Source organism: Pocillopora damicornis, chromosome 8, assembly GCF_964200805.1.
Source record: "Pocillopora damicornis chromosome 8, jaPocDami1.2, whole genome shotgun sequence".
In the NCBI taxonomy this organism is placed as follows: Eukaryota; Metazoa; Cnidaria; class Anthozoa; order Scleractinia; family Pocilloporidae; genus Pocillopora; species Pocillopora damicornis.
The window spans coordinates 2,990,930-3,013,279 of NC_142677.1; the positions used below are offsets into that span (position 1 = coordinate 2,990,930).

The 22,350-nt window shown below is 38.2% G+C and overlaps 3 protein-coding genes and 1 non-coding gene across 4 annotated transcripts; 2 read left to right on the forward strand and 2 right to left on the reverse strand.

Moving 5' to 3' along the window:
- The first annotated feature begins 655 nt into the window (after positions 1–655).
- On the forward strand, positions 656–3,752 carry LOC149040947 (uncharacterized). Its single transcript, XM_089180048.1, has 2 exons — positions 656–810; positions 916–3,752. The coding sequence occupies exons 1-2, from the start codon at positions 671–673 to the stop codon at positions 3,011–3,013; spliced, it is 2,238 nt and encodes a 745-aa protein (XP_089036174.1). The 5' UTR covers positions 656–670; the 3' UTR covers positions 3,014–3,752.
- Positions 3,753–11,157: 7,405 nt separating this feature from the next.
- Positions 11,158–12,524, reverse strand: LOC113680471 (transmembrane protein 177-like). Its single transcript, XM_027197501.2, has one exon. The coding sequence runs from the start codon at positions 12,438–12,440 to the stop codon at positions 11,478–11,480; it is 963 nt and encodes a 320-aa protein (XP_027053302.2). The 5' UTR covers positions 12,441–12,524; the 3' UTR covers positions 11,158–11,477.
- Positions 12,525–14,764: 2,240 nt separating this feature from the next.
- LOC113680551 (uncharacterized) lies at positions 14,765–15,905 on the forward strand. Its single transcript, XM_027197587.2, has one exon. It carries the CDS (start codon positions 14,825–14,827, stop codon positions 15,464–15,466), a length of 642 nt encoding a protein of 213 aa, XP_027053388.2. The 5' UTR covers positions 14,765–14,824; the 3' UTR covers positions 15,467–15,905.
- A 4,323-nt stretch (positions 15,906–20,228) lies between these two features.
- LOC113680482 (uncharacterized) lies at positions 20,229–21,146 on the reverse strand. The gene has a single exon (XR_016179064.1). It is a non-coding gene; the product is annotated as an uncharacterized LOC113680482 (transcript).
- Positions 21,147–22,350: the final 1,204 nt, after the last annotated feature.

The window sequence follows — 22,350 nt, forward strand, 5'->3', positions numbered from 1 at the left end:
AATTGGGTGAAGTCTTGTTCTCTCTTGTTTCGGCTACGATCGCTGTTATTTAAGCATATCAAACTCATGGGGTACAAATAGTCTTAACATGAATATAGCGACCACGCCCAGTTTAACGCCCCACTCAAATCGAGTGTAATTTTCGAATATTTTACCATCGTGCGAATTCTCTACGGAAAAAGCACTCAATGTACCTCTGAAATTTTAAACTATAATATTTTGGCTTTCTATTTCGCTAATTTTCTAACTTGAAGGTAAAGTTTTTCCCCCGTCATTTTTACCTTTTCTCCGAGCGGTTGCGTGAAATTAACAAGGCGTTTTTGATCAAAACACAACCAAGCGAAGGGTCTCAAACGATATCTCTTTTACGCAGGCGCAAATTAAAAATGTACCGCCAGAATCAAAAAGAGTAACAAATTTCCTTTGTTTTGATATGTAAAGTGTCGAGCAAAAAGCAGATTTACCCCCGTCATTTTTACCTTTTCTCCGAGCGGTTGCATGAAATTAACAAGGCGTTTTTGATCAAAACACAACCAAGCGAAAGGTTTCAAACGATACCTCTTTTACGCAGGCGCAAATTAAAAATGTACCGCAGAATCAAAAAGAGTAACAAATTTCCTTTGTTTTGATATGTAAAGTGCCGAACAAAAAGCAGATTTACCCTCGTCAAATGGCGTTTCAAAAGAGCTGTATCTTCCTCCTTTTGATTTTTTCCTGTTTTGTAAGCGTGAAAGCAGTAGGAGAGGGATCTGGAAAATCAGAGAGCGCTTCGGGAATTAATCTGCCATCGTTTACTTACGAGATAAACAAGTAAGATTTGTGAAGTTTGTCGCAGTATGAAGTCTAAATAAATGCCTCTTCTAGGCTTGTTGGCTGTATTTTTCGTAAACTTCCCCGATTAATTCTTCGTTTCAGCTTACTAATCTATACTATTTCAAAGCAATGTAAAGACGAAGACGGAGAAAACCATGAGTCGGTCCTTTCAACAATCGTAAACAAAGTGTTTGAGCAATCAGGTATACGAGGTGTAATAATCAATAGCCGCATTTCAGAAGTCTTCAGAAAGAAAATATTCAGCCTTCAGAAAGCTGTCAAGAAAGCTAGTAATCGTGGCGGAAGGCAATTAAATGCACTTCTTAGCAATTTGGAAGCGGGCCCTCGGTATCGATTTAAGGTGTATTACAACGAGGTTGATGTGCATCAGCTTAAAGATGAGAACAGCCAGTTAAGGGGAGAAAAAAGAAAATTAGAAGAATCGTTGGTACAGGAGAAGGCAAAGCGATTGCGAGTGGATGAAAAAGCCCGAGAAGCTCTCGAGAAAGCTGAGAAGAAAGGGGCCTTCTACAAGAAAAAATTTATTCAATTGGCCAAAAAAGTGATTAAAAATGGGAAAAAAGGTAGAGGCCCTGCTAAGAAGAAGTTTTATGACTATTCTAAGCACCATCAAAAGAGAATTAAAAACCAACTGAAGGACGAGTGCCAAACTACACTCTCTTTTCTTGGGCTGTACAATTTTGTTGCAACCAAAATTGAAGTCCTCAACACTGAGACTAATCAATATGAAACTTTCAATCTTGTTGGAGAGGGAGAGCTACCATTTACAGAGTCTGACCCAAAGGCCCTTGATAATTATGACATTGATAACATAAATATGTGGCTCTACCTCAAAGATAAATTCAATATTTCAAATGAGACCTGGCATGAAATTGCCACTAAGGCTAATGGTCTCCCCAATACATATTCCATCAAGAAGCGAATTAATGAGCTAAACAGTAAATGGAACTTGAAACCAACACCAGGAGATGCTGAAGGTGTTCAGTTAGGATTTGCAGAAAGTTTGCAAGAGCACATTGTTAGGCTTCAGAAGAATGGAGAAATCAATGATGGAGAAACTATTAAGATCAAGCTTAGCGGTGATGGTACAAATATTGGAAAGCGGCTTACAGTTGTCAACTTCACATTTACTATTCTCAATGAAAAGGATGTGGCAATGGCTGAGAAGGGAAATTATGTACTTGCTGTTATAAAAACTACAGAGACATATCATAATCTGAGAGACAGCCTAGCAGACCTTCAAATGGAAATGTCAAACTTAAAGGAGATAAGTGCAAATAATTGCACCTATAAAATTGAATACTTTTTAGGTGGAGATTTGAAATTTTTAGCACTGGTATGTGGTTTAGGCAGGGCAAATGAGGATTATGCTTGTGTGTGGTGCAAGTGTCCCAGGGAGCAATGGTGGGACACAAGCAAAACATGGTCAATTAATGACCCCAAATTTGGTGCTAGAACTGTCACCGAAATAGCAAGGTTTTCCACTGGAAGGAAATTAAACTGTAAGGCACAACCATTATTTGATTTTATACCTATGGACCTTGTCATCATAGATATATTACATTTTTTTCTGAGGATTTCAGATGTTTTGATTAACTTGTTTACAAGAAAAAAAACCTCTGATAGATTCCCAAGAGATAAATATAAACACATGGCATGTTATGAAGAATTTATCAAAAGTATGGGAATCACTTTTAATTTTAGAATCAACAAAGAGAGCAAAAAGCTGGAATATAGAGATCTTACTGAACCAGAAAAGTTGAAACTCTTTCAGAATATAAAAATTCTGACCTATGCTTGTCAAAACAAAGACATACAAGTGATCTGGGCTAAATTTATGGACATAATTGGTGATTTGAGGCTAGATTTTACATCTGAAGAGGGTATTCTTGAACTGCAAAGAAATAGCAAATCATGGTTTGAGCACTTTCTCAAAGTTTACCAAGCAAAAGATGTCACTCCCTACATACATGCACTATGTTATCATGTTCCTGAGTTCCTGTCACTTTATCAGAACATGGCATATTACACACGGCAAGGCTTGGAAAAATACAATAATAGAGCTTCTAAAGATTTCTTCAGATCCACAATTCACAAAGGGGTTGATGCCCTCAAACAACTGTTTCTGAAGAAAAACAGGATTCAGTTCCTGGAGGCAGCAGGTTATGAAAGGGTTTAAGAACACCTACAACGATGAGCTCGTATTCAATGATTGGACTTCTTTGTCCCAGCCAATACTAAATAGTTCCTGGAATTACATAGGCAAAATCTTCAGCTACATTTAAAATTCTTTCATCCCACTTCAGCCCCAGATATGAATCAAGCACCCTATTTGACTCCGATTGGTAAACTATCTTCCCTCGTTGAAGAACGCCGGGCAAAACACTCCCAACACCTTCCATGAAAACATCTTGGTCAACATTAAGGTCTATGTTTATATCAGGGTCCTCTCGCCGTCCAGACCAAAGCTTTTTCTTTATTTCACGAGCAAGTTGGCCATGGAACGATTCTTTTCTATCCTCTAAAGAGTTTTCCGAGGGAATGAACAGCTTTTCGCTGCGAACAAACGGAAAATATCCAGATCCTCTATCGGCCCTCAAGGGTGTCCATTCATCGAAGCATGTGAGCCAACGTCATGAATTTTCAACCTCTCTTGTTGATTTTGTCAACCTCCCTAATCTCAATATCATACAGTTTTGTATCTTTCTATTGTGGATTCGCCTTTCTAACGGGGGTTTATGTCAAGTATTTGTTGAAAAATCGCTTTGCTTTTTTTACTTCCCTCTTTAGCCTGTCCGCCATTTTGAAAATTCGCAACAGAGAGCATGTTTATGCATTACGAAGGCTTAGTGGTCGCGTACACCTGGAACCGAGAAAAACAAATGTTCGTCGCGCTGTGGAAAGAGTTTGATATGGATCCACAGTTTCATTTCATAAATAACAAGGACCGCAACTAGGTCATGTCTTGATGATCGTGGAGGGGAGGGGTGAGTTTTTACGGCGGTCGTTTTGGTCTACGGATGCTGCAAACAAAGATAAATGCCAAATTTGAAGAAAATGGCGGTAAAATCGTGTCCTTCATGGAGTCAACTCTACTCCGTGAACTTTCCTGAGTATTCTGGTTACCTTACTAACTTGGAAGATGCAATTAAACTTATAAAGGTGTATGGAGTCAATAAAACTACCTCATCTATTATTGCATACCAGACTAAAGGTTTTAGAAATTCCCCAGTAGGTAAGACCCGTTATTGCAAGTTTGACATCAGCATGATCTTTTTGTTTTTTTTCTTTCTTTCTAGCTTTCATTGACTTATTTGCTTATTTATTTATTGTATATTCCTACCCCCTCTTTACAATAAAAATAAATCAAATTACCTGAAGATGGAGCCTTTTCAAAGAAAAATTGGATCAATATCAGTATCTGGTCAACTGCCCACCTACCCCTCCCCTAACTCAATATCAACCTTAAATTGTTGTCAATTGACTGTTGTTGAGTTAGGGGAGGGGTAGGTGAGCATTGCCCAGCTACTGATATTGATCCGAAAAATTATACTAATTATAACCCTTCTTCAACTCCACTTTTGGGTCAGAAGTGATTTATCCAAAGGGACAGGTTTATGTAATTGTAAGCAGTGTAAGTACCTATAATACTTACACCACTTACAGTTACAAGAAAACAATTTCAAATCCTGGTTTGATTCATAGATTCGCAAATAACTTTCATGAAAATCGAAAATAGTTTAGAATCCAAGAATCTTTCCAAAATCCAGAAAATTTCCACAATTACAGAAAAATATTTTGTCACGTGACACTTGCGCCAGCAGTCAACAGGATGCAGCACATGGTTTCGCAATAGGTTGCACTTGGTCAACTTAGAGTCACTAATCAAACGGACTTACCTGTACCAAGTGTATTGAGATGTTCTGCCACAAATGTGGCAAAGAATTTGTGAGCAACGAGCTATTCTGCCGTCGATGTATTGTTCAGTTTTTAGAAAAATACCATGGTATTTCTATAAATTTGAGGACTCTAAAGTGAAGGTTACGTGAGTATGGGTTAAGAAGGAGAAATGAAGTCCATTCAGAAAACGAAGTTCCGGAGTTATTTAAACGTAAAATCGAAGGCCCTTCATCACTTCTTTTTCTAAAAACTGAGCAATAGTATCATAACGAAATCCTCTCTCAAAGTAATGTTCAAAGGCAGATCTCTCATCTGACGAACTGTGCAACACATTTTTCTGTTCGGGTCTCTTTAAAGTTCCACATAAACGGCAGAGAATTATTTGTGGATCTGTGAATTAAACCGAATTTGAAATTGATTTCTCGATTTGACAAAGTTTTCAATTTATCTGAAAGATGTCGATTCTGATATTTCTTTCAGGATTTGCAAGATATTTTTGGATCGTTCCTATGCTAATGCACCCATCACCTGCCATCCCCTGGGGGGGAACCCCAAGGCAAAACAAAAGTTAATGGGGACTTATAAGGAGACTTAAAAACAAATATTTTACCCTGGAGGTGGGAGAGAGGAGAGAGGAGAGAGGCTTTGTTTTCTCTGTGAGAAAAGAACTCACTTTAAGTTGTGTTAAATAACTGAAAAAGACAACTGTACACATAAACATGGGCTAATCCATCTCCTCATGATTCAAAATGAACCCTTTAACTCCCATGAGTCACCAAGACAGAATTTCTCCTTACAATATCAGTACAATTGGTTGATCCAATACCAAATTCTTCAAACTAACATCCCAAGAGGTACATGGCAGACAGTATGGAGAATTAGTGATGAGATCTTGTGAGTTAAAAGGTTGATTCGATTGGGTCAACATGATCAGACTCTTTAGGGATTGTTATGTAAATCTATTTTCCACCTTGTTTTCTCAAACCATCATGGCAAGGCTCTTGTAAAGGCCAGCTTAATTTGTACAACAAATTTGAACACAGCTTCTCATTTTTTCAAGAACACTACCCCTCTTAGAGGGACATTTTCTTAACTTTGATTCTCCCATGTCTGACATAGGAGAGGGAAATTAAGAACTTCAGCTGGGTTCCCCCCCCCCCCCCCAAAAAAAAAAAAAAATTTGTAAAGGCCAACTTAATTTATACAACAAATTTGAATGCAGCTTCTCACTTTTTTAAGAACACTACCCCTCTTAGAGGGACATTTTCTTAACTTTGATTCTCCCATGTCTGGCATAGGAGAGGAAAATTAAGAACTTCAGCAGGGTTCCTCCTGCGGATAGCTGATTATAGGTGCATAACTGCTCTGAATTCTAAGACATACTTTAAAAGTAAGAACAGATTCAATATCCAATAATCATTTTGCTATCTTTTTAGCTATAGTACACCAAATAGTTTTTCATTCACTTTGAATTAGTTCCTGTCAAAACAATGTCATGTTTCCATACATGCAATCTTTTCATATTTTTCCTTATTTTGTGTGCCCAGTGCACACACACAAAAAAGATATGTTTTCTAAGCAGTTATCTGGTTGAGCACTATTTCAATTGCTACAAAACTGCATTTGGTGCAAAATGACTCTTCCACTGTTTGAGTGTATTTTCCTGTTCACTATGTAAACTGCATAATTACTGTTGCATTTAAATGGCATTTAAATGCAACAGTAATTACAGAGAACACAGAGACAACAAAAAGTAGTTAACTTAGGCATCGCATTTACTGGAAAGATGTGCAGGAAATCAAGGGAGTGTATCTAGAATTTGATGGGATTCCCTTCATCATCCTTGGCCATAAACTTTTGGAGTGCCAAAATGGTCCAGAAAAGAAAAGGGCACTGCAAGAAAGACAATCAACAAACAAGAGGGTAAAATGGATATATGTTTTTTTTCTACAATGTGTACTTATATAGGAGAGTTAATTACAATAAACCACTGGTTCGTAGAAGCTGATTATAAGATGTCATAAAGCTTTTATAATAATCATTATCATTAAGATATCTTAATATCATAATACTAACAACTTACTACCGTCATCATCATTATTTTTATTAATATCATTATCATCAGTTATATCCAGAAGACCTAAAGCTAAGGGGGATGTAACTTCCTTTTCAAAACTATATAAGATTTGTAAAATGTAACATACTTAAATGAATTCATTTCCTTGAAATGGGATATTCCAAAGCAAAAAAATGCATATGATTGTGGAATGCTTGTATGTATAGTGAGTTTTGATCTATTTGTGTTCCTCAATTAAATTTCATTTGGTCTGCAAAACTGTGTCCTATGATTAATTCATGTGTAAGTATTGACAATACAGTATAATTCTATTTCACCCTCAGTTTGTAGAGCACCTGAGCAGAGGGGATTTCCCTAGATTTCATCTGGTAAACACTGTCTTTAAACTACATAATAATAAAACAAAAAAAATTAAACAGTCCATGCACTAGTCAAAATACTGTTGATATATCACAGTACCTGATGTCTATGAATAAGCACTTATGTCTAGGATTGAACGTGTTTGCAAAATTTACAAATTTTATGATTTTGTGTGATGTCCTTGCAAAATTGTGGATTTACAAATTTAAAATTCTTCACGATTTTTTGTCAACAGGCTCAGCAAATCCTGACATATCTCTGGACAAGACATGGCCCAACAAAAACAAACAAAATTACTGTGCCAATTACAGAACTTTGTTTGAGGAATTTCTTGTTTTGTTTTTGTTTTTGTTTTTTTACAAAATTCATTTTCAGTCACTTTCCATGACTTTCCATGACCACTTGATCAAAATCCATGACTTTTCAGACTAGGGAAATAAAATTCCAGAACTTTCCAGGTTTTCAATGATCTGTAAGAACTCTGTTGTCATGTTGAATAGAAAGCTCTTTCCATACCCACATGTAACTTACTATTAATCAAAGGCTTGCCATAAATTTTTAGAATAAAATATTTTGACCCAAACCTTAAGGTTTTCTTTCTTTTTATTCATGTAGAATGAAATGCCTTCCCTGAGAAGACAATTGCATCAACAGCGGATGGACACAGTGACAAAGTGATTACACATGCCTGTCTCACATGCACAGAAAACCATGAAATCAACAAACAATATCATAGAAAAATAGCAGCTCTTTCACAATTACAAGTTTTTGTCAACATTATGTGATTGAGGATAAGGCCAAATTACAGATAGGTTTTCACTGTAAAAAAAGCTTCCTGTAATGTTCCTCAATTACATATATTTTTGACAGGAAAAATATCTTGGTAATAGTGAATTTTGAGGTTCAAGTCAAAGGTTGTGACATTTACATGACATATAAATGTCGCATGTAATCATGAAGATTACTGCTGACTGAGGAAAGATATCATTTCCCAGTGGAAAAACTTGTGTCATCTTAGTCTGCAGAAGAAGGATGATTAATATTAAAACTCAAATCTCTTCAATGGCAACAAATATGTGTAGCATGCACTCTCATATTGCTGCTGTGCATCCAGCTGACAGAGATGTGCTTCTAACTCTAATCTAAATACTGAAATAACAGTTAACCAAAATAGAAGCACTGATAAAATGCTGTCCAAGAGTTTTCCATACAGTAATAATAAAAACCAACACTTTTGGTGATATCAATAATAACACTAAATTCGATTGGATTAAGATGAACAGCAGTCCGCTTGTAATCCAGCGCTAATTTACATACTTCTTCACCTATTTAACCTTACAGATCTTCTTCATATAGTTTAGCTAACTTCAGAAAACATGGAGATGCAAATAAAGGAACACTGTCTTTGTAAGCAACACATTTGATGCACATACGCACCCCTTCATGAGCCTTGAGGTCCTCTTGTGCACTACCACCATGCCTGAATCCAGGAAAAGAAACAAATTTCTAGGGCAGTTTTAAAAAACATCCATCAAGAATTGATCTGGTTCCGGTCCTTGATATTCAAGAAATGAAATCAAGCATCTCTTAAATATCAATGACCGTAGCCGATCGAAACACCGACGATAAAAGTTTCAAATTAAAGCAAAGTCTTTCAAAGTGAATGTTTTCGTTTATAAAGTTTTTTAAAACGTTCTTCTGAACATTTGGTAGACTTAACACACTGATTATCAAAGAAACTTAGGCCCTCATTGCAGCCGCTATTTTGATATATTTTAACTACATTTTTGAGGGAGAAACCGCGTGACACTGGGAGAACTGCGGACTCAACCTGGTTCAGGTCACTGTTATGTAAACATAGGTATGTTTCAAAATGGTTCTATTTCACTTTCTCTTCAAATTTCCCAAAATGATTTTGTAGTCTTATAAGTTGTCAGAAATTTAAAACATGTACTGAATTACAAAGAAAAACATGTACAGCGCATGCCAAAAAATTAGCATATACATTTCCATTTCACGAACATCTCCAACACCTTTTCGTGAAAATTTAGTTTAGTATATATACTTAATAAAAGGTCGTTATAGTAGCAGGCAAGTCAAGAATTTGAAGAAAACAACAAAACTTTAAGTTTGTAAAACATGTTTCAAACTGAAACTTCTATCATCTTCAGTTAATTAAAGTACAAAGCATTGGAAGTTCAATTTATAGTGATAGGAAAAATTCTTATTTTTCTGCTTATTAAAAATTCAACTTCCAATGCTTTGTACTTTAATTAACTGAAGATGACATTAGTTTCCGTCAAAACATGTTTTACAAACTTAAAAGTTTTGTTGTTTTCTTTATATACTTAACAGCTTTTGACACAATAACTAAAAAATTGTTCACCTACAAGTTAACATTAGGGAGAGCTTAACGATGAGCAAAAGTCAGTATTGGAGTAACTGGTTACCCACCCTTCCCTAACTTTCAAACCAAAATTTCACGACACAAAGTTCAGTCACACTTTGCTACATCTATTGTAATAATCACTGGATTTTGTCATTTGAATAGATTGATCCAGTATTGAGCTGGTTGGGTCAAAAGATGCATTAGTTGTCTCTACTTTCCTCCCAATAATCCAATTTACAGTTGCATGCTTGGCTGCTAAGCCTTTGAACAGGAGTGAGGCTATGGGTGACCTTGTTATGATACAAACCTGGCTGTTTTTCAAATGAAAATTGCTTTGTTATCATGCTAAAGAGGTACTAGTCTCTCTTACAACAAGGTCACCTTCAACCTCTCTCCGAATCAAAGGCTTGGCAACTTAGCGCACAACTGTAAAATGGCCTATTTGAATGGATTTTTTTTGTAAACAAACCTTGAAATCTGATTGGTTTGTGTGTAAAGTTACCTCATTGGTTGGGAAAAAGTTAGAATTTTAATGCATAAAATGGTGTAGTTTGTGAATAAATTGCTCTGATGAGAGCCAATCAGATTGATTGCAAGGCTCACCAGCAATTTCTCGAAAAAAGCATGAAAAATTAATTTTGGGTAACCTAACCAGCTCACTTTAATAAATTATATACTTAACAGCTTTTGACACAATAACTAAAAAATTGTTCACCTACAAGTTAACATTAGGGAGAGCTTAACGATGAGCAAAAGTCAGTATTGGAGTAACTGGTTACCCACCCTTCCCTAACTTTCAAACCAAAATTTCACGACACAAAGTTCAGTCACACTTTGCTACATCTATTGTAATAATCACTGGATTTTGTCATTTGAATAGATTGATCCAGTATTGAGCTGGTTGGGTCAAAAGATGCATTAGTTGTCTCTACTTTCCTCCCAATAATCCAATTTACAGTTGCATGCTTGGCTGCTAAGCCTTTGAACAGGAGTGAGGCTATGGGTGACCTTGTTATGATACAAACCTGGCTGTTTTTCAAATGAAAATTGCTTTGTTATCATGCTAAAGAGGTACTAGTCTCTCTTACAACAAGGTCACCTTCAACCTCTCTCCGAATCAAAGGCTTGGCAACTTAGCGCACAACTGTAAAATGGCCTATTTGAATGGATTTTTTTTGTAAACAAACCTTGAAATCTGATTGGTTTGTGTGTAAAGTTACCTCATTGGTTGGGAAAAAGTTAGAATTTTAATGCATAAAATGGTGTAGTTTGTGAATAAATTGCTCTGATGAGAGCCAATCAGATTGATTGCAAGGCTCACCAGCAATTTCTCGAAAAAAGCATGAAAAATTAATTTTGGGTAACCTAACCAGCTCACTTTAATAAATTCATGAGATACAAACTCAAGTTTTCAGCATGGGAAATTGGTAAAGGAGTGTGAGCTTGCATGAGACAGAGGTTTTCACTCTGCAGATGTGAGAGTATGCAGGTATAAAATAGATAGATATTGTTATCATAAAATTGATCATGGAGAATTAAGCTGCTTTAGAGAATTTCAAATAGCATATGCTTTGAATGTTAACCATTAATCAGGACACAGCTTTCAAATATTTTTATTTACCATGGTGGTAAATTTAGTGACATTTATAATAAAAATGCAATTTTCAAGTCCCATAACTCTATTACTGTCTGCATAATTTTATACAACTTATTAAGAAAATTTATTGATATTAAAATTTTGTGCCAAACCTACTTCTGACACAAAAACAACACATTTTTTTAACCCTTTATTTCCTGGAAATGATTAACATCTAACATCCTCCTACAATACCCATACATTATCCAGCAAACAGGTAATGAGAATACAGGTAATGAGCAAAAGGGGAGAATTAACAACCAGAGCTCAGGGTCAGATGGTTACCTTGCACCTTTGATCTTTTCATCTACAATTACTTCCAGTCTCCTCAATCGATCTAGTAACTTTGGATGAGTAGAGTCTACAGTGTTAAAAAGCATTTCTTTTGATTCATGTCCCCCCTGTATAGATTTCATAAGCGACAGAAATCTCTTTTTCTTCAACACCCAATCAACCCCACCTTTAGCCACATCAAGATCACACCTAGCAGACATTTCATCCGCCTTGAATTCTCTGTAATGGTTAAGGCGACGCTCTACTGGCCAAAAACAAGCAAAGCTAAGCAAATATAATGTGACTTTGACAATGCCGTCCACAAGAGCTGAAGCTCTGGGTATAACGATTCGTGTCCTTCTTGATATTGCGTACGTTGCAATCAGCCATGATGGGGCAAAGAAAACGTCAGACGCGATATCAAAAGAACTACTTAGACGAACCAGCTCACGACCAATACAGAATGCTATGTTATCGTCCGACGAAAGCTGTGTATGGATAAATTTTTGGCCAAACCTGCTCTGCAACAGCATAGGAACCTTGCCGTCCTGGAAAAAGATTTCACCAAACCTCCCAAGATCATCCTCGTGCTTAAAATAGAATGATAAAGGAACTCCAATAACTGCGCCATTGGGAAGCCATGTAGCCCCAGAAGAACTGGGATAAAGAGACCTGCACACGAAGAAGGATATCTTATCTTGTTTATCACTCATCCCAAGTTTTTGAGAAATTCCTGCGAGTTGTTCTCTGCAACGTGGGGGAATCTCCATTTCCCTTCCATCGATTTTGAGTTCCTTTATTCTTTTATAATAGAGCTGTGGGAAAATATGTGGTATGGCCTTCAGACACACCAAAGCTCCGCATGTGACACCTACAGCAACACGTAGCCACATTATAACCAATTTCAAGAAAGAGGCAATATGGCGGATTAGCGCGCGGGGAAATGGGAACGAGAATATAGCCCAATCCATTTAGAGCATTCCCGGTTGGAAGGGGATCGAAAAGGTGCGTGAGTGATTCACCTCTTCCTGTCTTTCCGCAGAGTTGTTGATTCTTAATCCTGGGAAAAGAAAACAACACAATTTTGATAGAAAGAGATGTGGAGACTTTGGAGTCTTGAGAGTGCTTTCCTTTAGCGCTTTTAGAACGACTACACTGTCGTTTCTAAAGCCCAATTTCAGAGAACAACAAAAATTTTCCTCTCCCAAAATTTATCTGGAATGCTATTACCTCTTCGCCTTTTACAGGTCCTGTTACATCCCACAAGGGGTGTTGGTAACAAGGGGTCAAAGCAATCTCCTGCACAGTTTTCATACTTAACCATTGTCTCAACCTTTGAAGCCAGATTTCCATTTTATTAGCAGGCCAACTAACTGATACTCGTGCAAACCAAAACGATGAACTCCAGGTGCTGGCATTCATTCACAACATTTGTTTTGTCGTCATTTCAAGTTACGAAAATTGCACTATTCGGTCGAGCGACCGCAAGCACAATGACCAACTACAGGAAAATTCCGGCGGGAGGTGGGGGGAAAGGGCACGGACACTCCTTAACTTGGCCATAAGAGGTACTTTGCGCCAAACAGGGAGGAGTTTGGAGACAGGATTGTAGGGCCTGGGCGCCAATTTCTCTGAGAACTTTCACAAACACTCGCCCTCAACCCTCTCCGTTTGGAAGGTACCTCCTCTTTTTGGATACTTCTTGTTTTAATTTTTTTCCTCAGTCATGAATCTATGGGGAGACTTCAATATGGCAATTTGCTCGGATGATCTTAGTTCTTTTGTCCTCATTCAATATCCCTAACAGATTTTTTAAAATCCTTTCAACTATTTTTTTCATTATAGTCATTTTTTTTTAATATTCTGCAGTGTTTCAGAAAGTTTCGGTGTTGCGGGATATTCCGGTATTCCAGCGTGTTTCGGTGTTCTCGTGTTACGGCATTCTGGCGTGTTCCAGTGTTCCGGTGTTCCTTTTTTCCTGTGTTCTGTTGTTCCAATATTTTCGTGTACCAGCTTTTAGACATGTACATACCGCGCTGATTGATTGATTCTCGTGTGAGTAAGAGGGTAAATTGCTGAATTGACTTGCACAGGCAAAATACTGACATATTGGCCAGTTTTTTTAAATAAACCCGACATTTTTCGGGAAAAAATTCATGGAGAGGAAGGAAAAGGAGCACACCAAGACAAGAAGACAATGATTTTATTTATTATTCAAAAATAAATGAGAGATTTTTTGACTCTGCTTTTCGCCTTTCAACAACAAAAATAATAAATTGCTTTCTGCGGGACCTGACACATTCATTCGGACGCCAGAATAGTCCATGCTTAGTTGCCAAGCCTTTAAACGGGAGTGGGGCTGCGGATGCACGAGAGTCTGAGAACAATGACAGGGATTTCCTGACGTGTGTCTAGCGCAAAGTGAGGATGAAAAGGTTTAAAGATTAGACCTTGGTCGAATTTGATTGTGAGATGTCCGAACTGTTTTTTAACGGGGATGCTTCGTTTCGGTGACGAAGGAAAATGAAAGAACCCCTCTTCTACCCTTGCTGCAAAATCTATTGTTCGCTGTAAACATGGACCTACTATCGTCACAAATATCTTGTGTGGCTCTGGTTCTTCCTTTCTTCACACATTTCCCTCGGTTTTTTAACGGCAACTCCACCATATACACAACCAAGAAAAACTACAGCCAGCACGGCCAAGTTTAGGGACGACTTCATTATAACTACGCCGCCGTGCAAAGTGTAAGAAAAAGTACGACAATGTAAACTAACTCAAAGTGGGTAAATTTGAGAACATCAATTTGCATAAATCTCGGCCTTAGAAACGTTGAACTTTGCTTAGAACCTGCGAAAAAATACGTCTTACATAGATTGTTTACAATAAGTTCCCATGAGGAATCGAACCTCAGATTCCAGATTCCAGATTCCGGATTCCGGATTCCGCGCTCCGATACTCGACCACTGAGCCACAGACGGTCATATGACACGCGTCCTGCATACAGCTAAGATCAGCAAAGTCGATATGTGGCTCAGTAGTAAAGCATCGCAGGTCTGGGGTTCGATTCATCATGGGGACTCAGAATTATTTTCTTTGTCCCACGCTCGTGAAAAGACGAAAAACACCTTTCTCTATTTCTTTACCGAGCTAAAAACTTAGCATCTCTCTTACCCTATTTCCAATGTAAATTACCTTGTTATCATGCTAACTAAATACTGGCCTCTACACGTATATCAGGGTCACCTTCAGCCTCACTCCAAATTAAAGGCCTGGCAACTAAGCAAACAACTTCGAATTAGTCATAAGCGAAGTGTACTGTTATTTTGTAAAACGTTGACAAAGAAACGTTACAATGAATCAGCAGGCAATTTTTGAAGTTATGGCACCAGTTTCAGTGGAAAAAATTTATGGGGACGAGGGAACAGGAGCGCACCAAGACATAAATGTGTGGAGGGCTCGACTGGATTCCATCCCTCAAGGTGTTTATATGATCGGGGATGTTGCATTTGGAGCGCATACGTCTTCCTTTCCTCTACACGCTGTGGTTCTGGTGAAGCCCTTGTTCAAGTACGACCATCTTGGCGAGATTATCAAACCTCCATGCTCCTACGAGGAAATCTGGACCGACAAGGGGTCAGGGGGTCGACAAGATGGCTCCTTTTGGCGAGTGCATGCTCCTCCAGGCTTTGCGGCCTTGGGTGATGTGGCATGCAATAACTGGTCTCAGCCTACCTCTGAATTTACCGCTAAGTATGCCTGCATCCGAAAAGATTTGCTTTCTGCCCATGCTGAGCTGTCTTCCCCCGCTTTGTGGACCGATAAGGGCTCTGGAGCACAGCGAGATGTGTCACTGTGGACCGTCCGAGGCTATTACCAGCCGACTGGATGTTTTAAAGCTCATAAAGCTCACCAGAAACCAAATTTGGAAGTATTCACTCTACCAGTCGCCAAGATATACAGGAAGGAGTGCGCTAATAATCTGAACTACTTCTAACTTTTATATCGATGAAGGAAGTGCAACTAGTGACTTCGTTGAGGATTCTTAATCTCAAAGGTGTTTTCATCTTTGTCAAACGTTTTTGATTAAGCATGTATCCGCACTTGTTATTCTTTAAAGGAACCAAATGCAATCCCTTTTTACAAGAATTACAGAAGTTGTTTTATTGTTAAAGGACCTTGGATAGCTAGGATAACTAGATAGGAAAACAGGAAACTTAAATTTGCTCAGAAACACTTAACTTCGCTTAGTTGGACTTTGGAGTCTGCGGGTAGCTCTTTAAGTAAACAAGAAATGTTTAACGTTCGTTGTTTAATGTTCGTTGTTTAATGTTCGTTGTTTAATGTTCGCTTTAGATGTGCAGTTCCTTAGATTTTTCTCAATTATGCATGTGCATCATAGTATCGATCACAAATAAAGCCTTTGTTATCTTGAATTTGAAGCTGAACGTTGGCTATTCTATGAATGATTACGACTGGGCCTGGGAAATGTAAGGTGAAAGCCTCGTTGTTTTCACTGAGATATCAATAAACCAAATACTGATCTATTTCCTACTTATTTTATGGCTCAATAATGAGTCTCAACTGAGAGCTAACCAAAAGCAAGGCTCTTTCCTAGGTAAAAATTGCCTCGCGTTTCCTTACAGTGATAACTCACTTCCGGTATTTCTAGGAATTCTCAGTCATTGCCGCTATTTTTACTTTGGTTTTAAATTTCATCATCGGCTGATGTGTTTTTATTCGGTCGAGTTAAATCATGTTCGTTTTGTTACCTTCGAGAAGATCTAAACCAAGGGAATTTAATTATTTTTGACTACTGCCTCCTATGAAAGCGAGACCACAATGTTGTCCTGAAGAGTGAGTGAGTGTAACAATAGACTACAAACGACCTATTCGTTCACAACGAAGTCGGCGAGTTTTACCCGATATTCCTCGCTCTTGGCTTTCGTTTGTTTCTGAACATCTTCGGTCGTTCAACGCCTAGTGACGATTTCTTCGAATCGCTTCGAATGTTTCACAGAGTGGTCACCTGCCAATTGTTTGTTTCGTAGAGGCTACAGAAGACGATAAACATCTCACAATCATTTCAGAATGGCGCGTGAGAAAAGAAAGCTCTACCTTGCAGAAATGTCTCAAAAGGAGTGATCGGCGTATCATGAAAATTTAGAGGAAAAATTGTTTTCGCTAAAGAGGGATCATTTTAACTTTTGAATCAGCGAATTATTCCCAGTAGATCCGAAGATATAATTTTTCTGTTCTAACTGTGACTCTACGGTAGATGATAAACATCTCAAAATAGTTCACAGTGGCGTCTCGGCACGTAATAGAAATAAAGACTTTTTCCTCGCAGAACTATCTAAATAGGTTTGATCTACACATCGTGGAAACTTTGAAGACAAATTTTATTTATTCTAAAAAAGGTAATTTTACCATTTCAATCAACGACAAATGCTCAGAAGAGCCGCTAGATTTGCGAAGCGAGCAACGACGTTGAGCTAAACAGGATGACGCTATTCGATGGAATGATGGAACGATGGAATGGCGGAATGGGGGAATATTCTACAACGCGGAATGCCTTGTTGTATAAAATGAAAGTTTCACAAAAATGGAAATACAATGAAACGAGAAAATGATTTATAATATACAAGCAAATCAAAATTAAAAGAAGGCTAGTTTAATCATTATTGGAGCCCAGGGATAAACCGACAGAGAAACGATGAGGTTCTTGAGCTCGCCCCTAGAAGTTATCATTACAAGTACTTCCGTTATCATCCTCATTATGATTATTATTATTATTATTGTTATTATTAATACGATTATTAGTCACCATTTAATTAGTAGCTGTGTGATAATTATTCGCTATTTTCTTGAGTCGTATTTCTCTTGCGGTGGAACAGGGCTCTCATAAGTATGTGGAATGCTTATGAGAGGATTTCTGTTTTGCATCCGAGACAAATCTTTTGCAACGCTATCTTCTAGCATCATCGTACAACCCTTGGTTCTTTTCAATGCCATAAAAAATTGTGCTACATCAGTCGCCATATGCAGCTGCAGTCTTAAATGCCTATTTTTAAAAGTGTAAAAAGTAAATAGAGTTTATTGATCTACAATTCTAATGCTTTTCATGCCTTCCGTATGATGACAAGGACCGCATTTCTATATTGAGTGTCGCAATACTATAGCCAAAGTAATTACAACGGTCAATCGAAACAAAGGCAAGTGTACAAAAAGGACTCGTCAATGCGTATTAGTAAATTCGTCTAACTCGTTCATTATATGCTAATGAGATACATTTTATTTTTAATAACCAGTTTAACGCTTGGGTACGCACCAGCGATTCACATTGAAATGTACTGGACTGTGGGAGATAAACATAGGGCCTTTCCGCACTAGCGAAAAAGTTTTCTGTCATCACCAAAATTTTGTAAGTGCGGTTGCTTGTCGCGACTTGACAAATTTTGGCCGGAGCGGACAAATTTTAAGAACACGCCGACAAAATTTTTCCCGGGCCGGGTAAAAATTTGACAAAATCGACTGAAGAAGCAAAACCGTGCTAAACTTGTCAATCATTCGTCGTAAAAGCTACGACCAGCGTGTAATTGAATTAAAATCAGTTTCATAGAAAGGAAAAAAATGTCTTTTGTGGCAAAATTCGGAGATTCTAAAATTTTAAAACGACTAAGGATAAATACTGTAGACTGGAGGTGGAATTCTGTGCCAAAAACTATACAATGCTCTACCCAAGTACCGAATTCGACGATCATTTTTTCTGTAAAAGGCAAAATCAGCGACTTTAACTTTTTACTTACTGATCAAGCCTTAAAACCTAGACCTTGTAGACTTTTTCTTGTCAGTCCTTCTTCTTTTGCCCGACTACCTGCATATTTAAGATAAAACACGTGTTTTCTGCGAGAAAGGCTTGACACTTCCGGCTCAAATTCCTCACCTCAGCTAGACAAGTTCAAAATTCCCATCTCTTCCCTTACAGCACAGACGACAATCAAATGCCCGTGGGTTACCCGGGGGTGAGATGTTGAAGCCTCAAAGTGATCGACGCAGTATCTGAACCAAGGATATTGTGTGGGAGCATAAGATTATAAAGGTGCATGAAATACGAGTAGCACGTTTCCCCCAATTGAAACGCACTTCCTGTGCTTACCTGTGTTCAGCATGATCCAAAGAAAGTAAGCATTTTCAACAAGGCGCGGAGTATAATTGTAGGAAACTAATACTTTAGTACATAAGCTATTAAAAGGCGTAAAGAATGTTATCAACAAAACAGCGACAATTCGGACATGCAGCAATACTCAATTAAACTTCTGATAACGAAGACTGGCTTTCTGACGCTGTGGCTGAGAAAGTCTCGAGACTAGGCTCAGATATATGCTATAGTCGGAGGATCGAGCATAATGCCAGCACAGTGACATAGTGCGGGCATCGTGCCATCATGCCGAATGTATTCTAGCAATTGAACATAAACACGTATCCGATGATCACGTATCCGATGATCACGTATCCGGGACGCCCTCAAATGACTTATCAGTCCTATTCTCGATAGGCAGATTCTAGGACATCTAGGGCACAAGAATAAATTTTCCCAACTACATGTTTTTAATTGTATTTTCTCATTGAGATATGACATACGGGTTATACAAATTCTCCCTATACTTTTCGATCATCGTATGAATATTGAAACCACTTGGGGCCCAAAATACTCCTTTGAGCGAACAAGCCTGTCCGCCTCCCTCACGCGCGGCTGCATGAAAAACATCAGCCACTAGAGTTGCATAAGCGATCTGTTCGTTGCTTAAAGCTTGTCGTCAAACTAGTAGTAAAAAAGGTAAGGTGTGGGAAGGGGGGTGCAGCCCCCTCCTTTCCCCGACTCTCCTCTGTATACACCACAATGAGCCCCTTAGAAAACCTTTACATAACTGATTTTTGAGGACGAAATGAAAAGTATTATTTGGCGCTTCGACACGTTGCTTTAATCAGTCATTCGAGGTTCGAAAGTAATACACGATATAGCGCGTCCATTTGCCTTTGTTTCTCCTGAAAGTGGTGATTATTTTGATTACGGTGTTGCGACACTACATCGAAATGCGCTCCTTACTATCATAGGAGATGTAAAGTTAACTTTACTAGCTTTTCAAACTATCAGAGATTAAATTGCCTTGGTTTAGTTCCTAGCTCTCAGAGTAACAAAACAGACATGATTTTAATTGGTTGAAAAAAAAGGAAAGGAAAAGGAAATGATCGGAAATTCCGAGAAATGCCGGAAGTCACCAATCAGTGTAATGTTTGTGTCTCAAGTCAAACCCGAAAGTATTGGTTTTTCAACGAATTTTAAACGAAGGTTTCAGTCTGTGACAAAGAAATAGCCTTTCTTTTGGTTAGCTATCGGTTGAAGCTCATAATCAATCCATACAAGAGATGATACGAGTCTGGTTATATTCTTAAAAAGGTCTGTGTTTGGTTTATTGATGTCTCAGTGAGCACAATTAGGGTTTTAGCTTACTTTACACTGATTCATGCAGTTAGTAGCGAGCGATCAGCTTCAAATTCAAGGTAAAAATAGCTTCGTTTGTGATGCTATGATGTAGTAGCTGAATACTAAAGTGCTATGAAACTCTTCACTGTTAAATTAAGAAGATTTTAAAGAACTGTGTATCCAAAGCGAACATTAAATGACGCTAATGGTTTCTTGCTCACACAAGTTTTTAACAAATTCGAAAGACTACAAAGCGTCGACAAATTCGATGTTCTTGAGAAGAAACTGTAGTCATATTTATTTTATCTATAATCACATGCTTTTATACAGTAATACAGCTTCTATGATTCTTTTAAGCGTTAATTGCAGTCGGTTCCTCTGACACATTATTGCAGATACATGCGTAATCAACGAGATTTGACGAAGACCTATACAAGATTCAGAATCTTTAGTGACGTCAATAATTTTACTTCTTCAACTGTTAGTTATTGGAGCATTCCTTACTGTATATCTTGGCAATTGGTAGCGTGTACACTTCCAAAGATGGTTTGTTGTATGCTCTATGGGCTTTAAAACACCCAGTTGGCTGGTAATAGCCTTGCACGAGCCAGAGTGAAACATGTCGCTCTGCTCCGGAGCCACTGTCGTTCCACAAAGCTGTGGAAGACAGTTCAGCATCAGCAGAAAGCAAATCTTGTCGGATGCAGGCATACTTGGCGGTAAATTCAGGGGTCGGCTGAGACCAGTTATTGCAAGCCACATCGCCTAGGGCCACAAAGCCTGGAGGAGCATGTACTTGCCAAAAAGAGCCGTCTTGTCTACCCCCGGAGCCCTCGTCGGTCCAAATTTCCTCGTAGGAAGATGGCGGTTTGATGATTTCACCAAGATGGTCATACTTGATCAAGGGCTTCACCAGAACCACAGCGTTTCGTGGAAAACTGGAAGTAAACGCTCCAAATGCAACGTCCCCGATCATAAACACACCTTCAGGGATGGAATCCAATCGAGCCCTCCAAACACTTACAATCTTGGTACGCCCCTGTTCTTTCGTCTGTATAAATTTTTTCCACAAGAAATGGCGCCATTACTTCAAAAACTGGTTGATAAGTCATCCCGTCGTTTTTTTTCAACGCGTTTAATATAATTCAGTAATTCGCCTCCCTATGATTTTCAGGCAGGGTTTCACCGACAAATCTCAGTCTTTTTTGTTTTGGCACTGCTTGAAGTTTTTATGCGCTAGCTTTTGAATTTCTGCCAGCTTAAAGCGGAAATGTATAATAAAAACCCGAAATGGCATGATTGTGGGCTGTCCTATTTCGGTATTTCGAGTGAGTACACATCTTTTGATTAGCACTTGTCGTTGCCCAGTGCTATGCTATTACGTTCAAATACAACCCCTTTCGCTTGCTCGCTGTATTTATTTCAAATCAAGAATTGTAGAGAGAAAATCTCCATTGTGGGGAGAAGGTCTCTGCAGATGCTTTTCGCAGCAGTTGCTCCAATAACATATTCATCTCTCACAAAAAGGTCATTCCGATGTAAACATGTCTTTAGTTGAGCCTTTTCACGATTTCAACATTTGCTACTTTTCCAGGAAAATCTGACAACTTTTCTCAGAAAAACTGCAAAAGCAATGTGAATATTACTGTGGAAGGCAAGTTTCTAAAGTTCATAAGAGTTACGTAGAACTCTGCTAGTCAAATTTGCATAACATTTTGGAGAAGTTTTGAAGGAAAGTGACACCGTGGGCCTTGAACCCTGACCTCGAAATCCATCCATTTAATTTGGTTACCCTAGTCAAGACGAAAAACAGTGGTAGACTTCTTAATGACACATTTAGTGTGTTTAGACAGAACATTAAAAAAGCATACAATTAGACAACGAACCACCAATACTGACGCTCTATCCAAGGGTCTGGAAAGGTTATCTGTTAGGGACGCTAAATCGTGAGAGTAGGTTCTTCTTTTAAGAGTGAAAACCTTGAAACTTTAAACTGTTTGGCAAAAAATACCCGTTCAGGCCAAATAGAGAAGTGCCCGTTCCCTCTCCCTTTCTGGGAAGTTTCATAACAGTTGTTAAGGGCGCCTACGTACGCTCGACCGAGTTGTATTATTTTCGGTAGCTTTCAGAATTTTGTTCCTAGAAAAATGATTTGTGGTTATACTGCACCTGGAAAATAAGTTTGCGTCTCTAAAAAGACCGGAAACACAGATAGCCTCGCAAGAAGGGCTAGACTGATTTTAAGATTCCTTGCAAGTTGTTCCAGGAGAATATAAATTATAATATTTTGGTTGTTCATGATAGCGTGAAGGATTTCAGTTAACTTCCGTCAAATCTGAGTCCAAAATTTTTCTCCCTCCTTTTCGTCTTTCTCTTTTCTTTCTTTCTTTTTT